This window comes from Peromyscus leucopus, chromosome 6 (genome assembly GCF_004664715.2).
Source record: "Peromyscus leucopus breed LL Stock chromosome 6, UCI_PerLeu_2.1, whole genome shotgun sequence".
Taxonomy (NCBI): domain Eukaryota; kingdom Metazoa; phylum Chordata; class Mammalia; order Rodentia; family Cricetidae; genus Peromyscus; species Peromyscus leucopus.
Window position 1 is genome coordinate 17,348,941 of NC_051068.1, and position 9,875 is coordinate 17,358,815.

Genomic DNA, 9,875 nt, shown 5'->3' on the forward strand with positions numbered 1-9,875 from the left:
TTACTATCATGCTCACTATGTAGACCAATCTGTCTCAAATTCAAGGAAATCTGCCTGGCTCTGCTACCTACTGTTCTTGGCTACATTCATTTCTGAGAATTTGACAGGGTCTAGTGGTGACACCTGAAATAACTTAAAGAGATATCGTCCTGAATCTGCTGTGCTCTTCGTAATTTAGTTTTGTTCTTCTTTCACTCGTGCTTGTGTGTATATGTGTGTGTGTGTCCATGTGTGTGCCCGTGTGTGTGCCCGTGTGTGTGTGTGTGTGTGTGTGTGTGTGTGTGTGTGTGTGTGTCTATATAGCACAAGTTTTCCTCAAACTGCCAGTGGTCTTCCTGCCTCTGTACTCCCATTTATTGCTCAAGTGGTCTCTCCTAAAATTATTTAGTGAGACTTGAGAATAGTCAGACAAAAACAGCAGTTCTGTGAAAGGATGAAAGATTCAGAGACACAGCCTCATGCTGTGTTGCTGCAAAGTAGGTATTTATTTATACGGACCGTCTCTACCTGGGACTGTGGTAATCCGTCCCAGCCACTGTGGACTTTGTTTATAATGTTCTAGAGATACCTTGTGTTACTCTTGTGCAATATTATCAGATTAGCCTCCTTCTGAAATTGTATACTTCCTTTTAAAACTGAACCCATCGGTTTACATAAACTAGAGACTTGCTGTGGAATTTGGTGCAAATCTCCAGCATTTATGAATAGCTTTGTGCTTAAGGTGGACGCTAGGGCAGGAATCCACGGAACTGCCTCCCTCAGCTCACCCGATCCTGTCACTCAGCCCTCACTAGCCAATCAGGGCTTCGAGCAGATATGCCAGTCAGATGGAAGGGTTCTTCCTCCCGACGCTAGGGTTCCCGCTTAGCTCTTCTGCTGAGGAAATCGGAAGTTGGCTCATGTGTTGTTCCTTGGGTTCTGCTGAGGCTAGAGCTCTCTGCACCCGCGACACGGTGATCAAGGGCTTCTGTTCCCAGAGGGGGAGGAGTGGCCGGCCATGGTGAGCGAGGGGATGCTCTCTGCAGACTGGGAGGAGTGGCCGGCTGAGCCGTGGGAACCGGGTGTTGGGTCCTCCCGGGTCTGAGTGGGAGCCAACAGCCAGACGCAGAGTTTGGTGTGGTCCTGCCTGGTCCTGTGTGTCCTGCGAGTCTCACGTGTTCCTTCTCGGTCCTGCGTGTCGCGCCTGATTCTTCCTGATCTTGTGTGTTCTACATGGTCCTTGCAACCCCGAGGGCTGGGGCAGAAGCCTCTGAATAACTTAACTCCGTGGGCTGTGTTTGTGCAGAGCATTGGGAACAAGACTTAGAAATATCCATGTTGTTGATGTCACTGTGAAGTGCTGGCTCCTGTAGTCCCTGTATTGTCACCTTGGAAGGCAGATTTGCCAATCACGGAGAGCCCTGGTCTCTCTAGTATCTTTCAGGAGTTCTACACTTTTAACATTTAACATTTAGGTTTAGTATCTGTCTGCAGTTGATTTTGTGAAGCTTGTAAAGGGCATCTCCTGTGTAGAGTAGCACTCCACTGCTAAACTGTGATGTAGAAGAGTAGAATTGATGGTAATAGAATTGATGGTAAAATGATTTACCCATTCTTGGGAGACATTAAGTCACAAAGTAGAATTAAGCTAAGGGAGGGCTGTCTCTCAGATATCCCTAAGATATGCAGTATGCTAACCTTGCCTTTTAGAGATTAGTATAAGATGTAAATGCTTGTTCCCCAGCATTAACCAGCCATTAAGCAACATTCCCATAACAAAGGAGAAAATGCTAATTTACAACCAGCCAAAAAGGTCCCCCCATTCCCTGCCCCCTGTCAAAGAACAGGCCTCTAACAGGATGCTCACAGGATCACAACCAACATTAAGTCCTGATGTGCCTTCAAGAATATTTTAACTCTAGAACAGCTGCATCTCCAGTCTCTTTGAAAAGTGGTTTTGAGTCAAGGTCTCTGATGTAGATTGAGGTGGACTTGAACCCTGTCTGTATCCCCACAGGGCATTTTCCTTGCTATTGTCCTGACTAAGCACCAGGAATACTTGTATTGCAGATCTGTAGCACCACAGAGTTCTAAAGTAACCACTTTGAGTCACATAGTGGACTGTCCATTGCAGTAACAGGAAAGGATTTGTGTTTGGAGCATGGCATCTCCCTTCAGACCAGAAGAGGAGGAAGAGTGTCCTGTGTACACTGCATGGGGAACAGACTAGGCAATAGCTAGATCATGGGCTGGAGTTTAAGGCAGTGAGCTGCAGAGGTCTCCATCATAAAAAAGGACCTGCTGGGCAGGGGGAGTGACTTTCTGTGTAATTTAACTCCTGGTATTATTCCTACCATGTGAATGAAGATAGGCAGAATTGGTGGGTGTACAATTTAGGGAGGGTAACTTGAAGTACTGAGTCTTCAGTTTCCAGTTAGGGAACTCTCCTGTACAGATATGTGCAATCCTGGTTGACACAGTTAAGTCAGCTCAGAGGTTTGAGACACAGGCCATTGGCTTTAACTCCATGTGTCAGCTTATAGCACCCAGCAGCTGACACTTTACATGGGAAAGTCATGCAGTGTCTTATGAATGGCATTCTCTCTAGCAGGGAAGTGCCTACTCTGTTGCAAAGTCAGTACTGCTAAGTGTTCTTCCAGTTATTTCTATCATTTTAAAAAGTCAATTAGTGGTACCATTTTTTAAATTTCACTTTCTTTAAATGTATTATAGCTCTAATTTGTTTTCCAATGTTTCCTAGCCATTAAGAATTTCTTTCCAATTTTTCTTAGGTGCTATTTATTTATTTATGTGCCTTTATAGAGCAATGGTTCTTAACATGATGGGTAGAGGCTCCCTTTAACAGGAGTGGACTAAACCATTGGAATACACATATATTTTTATTACAATTCATAACAGTAGCCAAGTTTTAGTTATGAAGTAGCAGTGAAAATAATTTTATAGTTGGGGTCACCACCTCATAAGAGCCTGTATTAAAGTATGACAGAATTAGGAAGGTTGGGAACCACTGGTTTAGACCAATGTCCCCTGTAGCTCAGGCTTGCCTCACACTATATAATTGAGAATTGCTTTGAACACCAAATCCTGCCTCTGCTGCCCAGCACTGGAATACAGTCCTGCAAATCCTTCCACTCTGGGCCTTGACTGGTCAGTGAGATGGAAAATAGACCAGTGAATGAGTATACTCCACCTCGCTAGATTTCATTGTGAAATTACAGATGAAGTGGGACCTATGTAAGAGTTGAGTTCACTGACCCACTGTAAAGCAGGTGTAGTCACAGCACAGAAAGGGTTGGCAAGAAGAGGGTAAAAGCTTTCCTGCTGTGACAGTTGACAGACAGCAATGAGTAGTGAGGTCATCTATTTTAGACAGTCCATAAATGTCCTGACTGACCATTTCTCTGTTTCACAGACCAGACAATCAAGAATCTGGATAAAGAACTGAATTTTTGTGAAACAAAATTACAGTAGTTACACCAGTTCAACCTAAATAGAAGAACTAGATAAAATGGTGTGGCCCTGCCTAACGTGACTCTTTTCCAGGTTTAAGATGTACAGCCTGGGATAAATGCATGAGTAGTACTTAGTGTGCTCTAGTACACATCCCTAGTCTCTGGAGCACATGGCCACAAAGCCTGTTTCAACTTCCCAATATAATTTTTGGAATTATAATTACCTAATTTCTACTATCTCTTTCCTGGCTCCAAGCCCTCCCATAGACCCTTCATTGTGTTCTAATCCATGGCCTATTCTGCTTTAACAACAGTTACTGTTTGAATGTGACCTGTGCTTGGTGTCAGGTCCTCCCAGCTCTGAAGCAAAGGGTTGGCTTCACTGGGCATTGAGTGTGTAATGGAATGTGCATGCAAAGGACCCAGTGCCTTGAAAGAGGAATAGGAAGTGCTCTAGAGAATGGAATATTCTCTAAACTACAAGTTTCTCAGACTAGATACCTGTCCAACCCTAGTGTGGAAGGGCAGAGCTGGGAAGGCTTGTGCTGTTTGAGTCATTGGATCTCTGCTCACCCAGTAGGGTAACTGCTAATGTCCTGAGGTCCAACTGGGTGGTCCTAACTAATGAGGAGCTTTGGGAAGGCTTAGCCATCAGGAGCACCAGTGGGAGGTAACTTCCAAGTTCTCTTTGGGATTCTCCTCTGCTTCTGATATAGGGAGCTCTAATGAACACCATAGCTATGCCATGGTGAGTGTGGGGGCCACTGTCCAGGAAGAGCAGGTTGGCTGAGCTGTCAGAGTCTGAACTGCTGGGACTGGGATAGACCATGAGCCAGACTGTGTTTCTGTTGGTCCCTGTAGTAACCTGGGCAGTGGCCCTTGGCCTCTGATCCTTACTGAGTGTGGATTCCCTGGGGAGGAGAAGGCTCTGCCACCCTGGCATGGGAGGCTATGATGCTTGTAATATCACTGTCCAGTGTGCACACACAGGCTTTGCTTCTGTGACAGTGGGAATCTGTGAAGACAGATTGGAAAACTGAAGGTCTGGTTTCTGCAAGTTCTGGATGTTACTTTTCCCTTTCAGGTTTGTCTTATAAATGTTACAGACAGTTTAGAAAATGGTAGAAAGGGAGTGATGGGGATCATCCTTCAGAAATACATGATTAGAATGCTTTTAGCTTTCTGCTACTGCCAGCCGCTATGGTGTGATTCAGTGAAGGTCAGTTCCAGGGGACAAAAGTGCGTTCTGAGCTGCAGAAGTATCTCCGTTTTGCATGGTTTTGGGCAGGTGGATAGGGCAGATGCCACATCTTGTGACATAAACTATGTGGGTGGAATCAGACATTAAATTATTCTTCTACAGTGTTTTCTGTGTGGACATCACTGGGGCTGGGTTTGCCTGAAAACACAAGGGAGCATGAAGGCTGCAGAGCTATAGCAGGATCTGCAGGAGATCACCTCCCTTTGCAGAGAGAGCTCTAGAACATGGAGCCTCTCTTAGAGAAATATCAGTAGCTAGAGGTCAGAAACAACAGTTTAAGGGTCACTTTGAGTTGAAAGTCGTGAGATCTGTGTTTATTTAATTTCTATACACATAGAGTCGTAGGCAGCTGCCTGCCTTTCATCTTGCCTTAAACTATTGGACTATAGGCATGCACTGTTGCAACTGGCTTTATAATGCAGAAATAAAGGGGTAGTTGCAAGATGAGTACTGTATCTGTTAACCCACTTTCTTAGTCCTGATGTTTACTAAGAAGAGTTTTTGGAGTGATGTTTTGGATAGTGTAGTCTTGTGAGGGAGAGCCACACTTAAGAATTGACACAAAGCCATGTTTACAGTTCTGTTGACTTTGTAAGTTCCATTTCTGGGTACTTAGGGAGTCTCTCTCTCTGTCTCTCTGTCTCTGTCTCTCTGTCTCCTTCTCTCTGTGTTTTTTCTTTCTCTCTGTCTCCCTCTTTCCTTCTCTTTGGTAAAAAAGATCATCTGTCAATTCCTGAGGTGGCTTGGGTAGGATTCTGATTTAATGAAGTAAAAACATGGGTCAGAAGGGTTCTGCACTGGGCCTTTCTCTACATGGAGTTCATAATCCTGTCCTGGAGATTCTCAGCAAATTGCTGCTTACATCTGGGAAAGGAGCAAGTCCATACTCCTATGTTTTATGTACTTTGTCGTCAAACATGGCTTATTGGTATTTGAGATATCACTAAAAAAAGGAATAGTGTCACTGTCTACACAGGCAGTCTACACAGCAAATTTTATTAATTTTGTGTGATGGCTAATATTGATTTTCAACTTGATCTAGAATCAGTCAAGGGACACTCTTCCAGTCACACCTCTGAGGGCTTATCTAGATCATGTTATTCTCTGAGGTGTGCTTATGAGAGATTATCTTGTATATTAAGTTCATTGAGATGAGAAGACTCTTCTGCCTTCTAGAAATGATAGCACCATTCCATTCCATGGATTTGGTACTAAATTATGTAATAATGACCACTATTTATCACCATCTGCTTCTTGACTATGGATACAGTGTGATCAATCACCATTACCTGGCACCATGGTTACTTCTTATAAACCTTCTTTTTATTGACTTTTAAATTTTTATCTTTTGAGTGTCCACATGTTTATACCATAACATTCAGTAAAGTGGAATAATAAGTCGCCAAAGCCAGACATGGTGTCCCAAACCTGTCATCACAAAACTTAGGAGGTGGAGGCTGGAGTTTGAGGGTTTCAACAACATCCAAGGACTGAGTGTACAATGGTGTATGGAGACAGGCCCCCAGGAACAGACAAGTCTATGGTGGGCTCAGGAAACTGTCACTTGTTGTCCCCTACAGACCAGAACAAGCCTGTGGGCCTCTGGGTAATCTCACTCCTGATGCTGGGAACAGGAAGACTTCCCAGGCTCCATCAGTGCACCATCTCCAGGAGTCAGGACTAGATGGCCCAGACAGTAGAAACTCCAGGGAGGTGATACTGGGACTCAGAGAACTGAAGCACCTCCAGTGCCCTGGGAACACACAGGTTCTCTCCTGTCTCCTCCTGTCCTTTCCCATCTCCTTCATGTCTCCTCCTGTCTGCTGTGTTTATTCTTTACCCCTTTAGGTCCCCTCAAATTCAGTAAGCTGTCAGGTAAAAGTAGAATCCACATACAGTAGACCGAAGGAATAGATACTACCTTTGCTTGATATCTGGGCAGAGCCCAGACAGTTTGGTAATTTGCTGGGATTCTTCTGCCTCGGTATCTTGCCTGTCAATCCAACACTGTAGGGCTCATGAAGAGCCGATGACACTGTAACAGATTTGAAACACCTGTGGAGAGGCCCTGAGAGGTCAGTGAGTACAGTGGACACCTGAAGGGGTGGTAGGTTCTTGGACTGTAGGATGACCAAGGAGAGCTGCAGTTGTGGAGTAGAACTGGGATGGTAGGCAAGCTGTGTGTGCTAGAGATGGCAGAGCCTGAAACATGGAGCTTTTTCCACAGTCTCTGAGAGCCCAGGATATCATTAGAGTCTCAGAACCTATGGGATTTAGTCTATCAGTCTGTTCAAGCAGAGAACCTTACTAATAATGTTTTGTTTCGTTTTCTCTTGCCCAGAGGAAGATGTTGTAGATAACAGTAGTACTCATAAAGCACTTGTTCCATTTCTCTCTAGGTATTCAACTTACTGTGTAACGAGGACTATTGGGGTCCAGCCTCCTCTATTCGTCTTCTTCCCAGAGTTTCTAGAAGAGACACTATGCCAGAATAATCTGAGGGAAAGGAATCTAAGTACACTGAGCTCTTTTGTCCATCCACTTTATTTTTCTGAGACAAAATTTGCCAGTTCTCTTGGGGAACTGGTCCACAACCTTAAAAGCAGTAACTCTTTTATAGTACAGTAAAAAGCTTTCAAGGTCCCCACAAGAGCAGTGATAGCTTCCTTTGCATCCCAAAAGGGGAGTGAATAAAGGAGGTAGATCAAATAAGGCCTGGAATGAGTCAGAAAGGGAATTTATGTGTTCAAAATATATTCTTTTTCATTTTTTTATTTTATAATTTAATTTAATTTTACATATCAGCCATGGATTCCTCTGTCCTCCCCCCTCTCACCCCTCACCCCCACTTTCCCCCAACCCACCCCCATTCCCATCTCCTTCAGGGCAAAGACTCCCCTGGGGATTCAGCTCAAAATATATTTTTCTAAGTGGTTAGGTGAAACGTTACAAGTTTATCATAAATGTGCTCAGACTGCAATCTTACATGTGATTAGGTAAAAGAGCCTAAGAATCACTAAAATATAATTACTTTTCTTTTTCTATGTTGCCTTTTTTTGGCAGGGTGCACATGGGGGCGGGGGAGTATTAGACAGCTAGGTTACTTGCATCACAGTTTGAAGCACCTGTTAGGAACAAAGTCATTTGTTCTAAGTCAGTTGTTCTAGGGTGCCACTTGGGCCCTGAAAGAAAGGGAGTTCTGAGCTTAATTTGCACAAGAAGCAAAGCTACCCTACCTAACATCCTGGCCTAGGCAGTATCTCCATATGGGTGTTTACCTTAATTCAGGAGCCTAGCAGGTGCTTTGTCTGGAGCTGGCCCTGGATTTGGATGATCCTGGAAGGAGATAATTGCAGAAGGCAGACATCTAATCCTAATGCTAAAAAGGAGCAGAAAGCCTGGAGGCAGTAAACATTGCCTGCCTGACTATATCCAAATACCTTAATTGTACAAGCCTAAGAAATGATCAATCCATGCTGTTTAGAAGTTCTTGGGGGAAGCTATGAGAGTGCACATGAAATTCATAGCAGAAAACAGCAGATATATTAAAAAACCAAGTAACACCAAATACTCCTTCAGACTTGAGTTTCTCTGGAAAAATTCCTTGATTCTTCTAGGTAATAGTTTTACCATAGTCAGCTGATTTCCTGATTCATATTCCTGTGACTCGTAGCAACTGTGAAGACTACACTTCATATTGTTAATTGTCAAGAGATTGAAAAGAATTTCAGGAAAAAAACTCTAAAGCAATGGAACCATCATCCAGCCTTCTGATGGAAGAAAGATCAATCTTGTCTGTGATCTGATACCTGCTTTTCTCTCTTGGTTGTCTAAAGTCCCTGTGACAACCAGGTAAAAAGTACCTGAGTTCATCAGACCTCAGTGTGAAGCCATAAAACAGACATTTCATTTTGTGTCCTAAAATCTCTCTTTAATTGTTAATATTCTGGGCATCCTTCAACCTGGTGGAGAGGGGAATCACTCCCCTCCACATTGTGTAATGGGCTGTGCAAGCTAGCCACATGGTGTCCAGGAGGAAGAAGAGGAAGTGCCTGTGGAGTGCAGGAATATAGCAAGGTCAGCTATTTGAGCCAGGGGCCAGTGCTGTTGTAATGGAAATCTCTGCAGATCTAGAAAAGGTCTGTGTCTTGGGTGGAAGGCAGGGCCAGGAACCACTCACTGTACAGAGTCTTTAAGCACACTGTTATCCTAAGGAAGGTGCTCTTGTCACTCAGGCCTCACTAGCCAATCAGGCCCTGCAGTCTGACCTGCCAGTCAGAGGAGAGTGGTGGGGTGGGGCTTTCCAGGAGACAAGTCTACTTGCCATTTGGAGCTATGTGGTTATCAGTCTCAAGGCCATTGTGTCTTTAGTCAGTAATGTTCTTGAGATATCCTGTGTTCCCTTATGCAGCACTGTGTGAAATGCCTCCTCCTGAGTTTGCCCCATCATATGATAGTTTCTGTTGACTTCATAGAAGTCTTTCATTTTCTTCCATTTCCCCACTGGAAGCAGTATACAAGATTCTATTCTTCTTAAGAAGTTTCTTGGCATGAGGCATAGCTCGTGCAAGACATCCCCACCTCAGCCTTTATTTTTTCTGCCTTCTACTTTTCCTACCCTTCTCATGCCCTGATACCTTCACCCCAGGACCCTGTCACAGAAGAATGACCTGCTGTTTCATGTTAGTGGTGAACTTAAGGAATAAATGTGGAATTATCTTTGCTGTGTGAGTTTCCCATCTGCCTAAGTGGCTAGACTTGCAATCTCCTGATCCTATTTAAATGTTCAAAGTTTAACTGGAGCCTGAACCTAAAAGCAACTTAAGGATGACAGAACACGTGGAATGCAAAATCTGTTCCAGGCTGGCTCCTCTTTGAGCATAAGCCAGAAATGGATGCATGCTATCATTAAAGAAAGTTTTCTTTATTAATCCCAAGTGTGTGGAGTGATTTCTCCTTTGGAAGGAGTATTCATTCTTGAACAGCTACACCTCCAACTATTTAGAAAAATGTTTCTGAGAAAACTCCCCTATGTTGATTCAAGGGGCCTTGATCCCAGTATATTGGTCCCCAGGGCAATGACTTTGGTGTCTATGATTAAACATTATAAATTCATAAATTAAAGGACTCTACCACCTCAGAGTTTTAAAATTACCCATTTG

At 43.8% G+C, this 9,875-nt stretch overlaps 1 protein-coding gene across 1 annotated transcript in view; it reads right to left on the reverse strand.

The window, feature by feature from the left end:
- Positions 1 to 823: 823 nt before the first annotated feature.
- Positions 824 to 9,875, reverse strand: part of LOC119088245 (zinc finger protein 844-like) — a 20,177-nt gene continuing 11,125 nt past the window's right edge. The window contains 2 exon segments of the mRNA XM_037207276.1: positions 824 to 1,080; positions 6,707 to 6,899. Of these exon segments, the coding sequence (XP_037063171.1) occupies positions 824 to 1,080; positions 6,707 to 6,899 (450 nt within the window).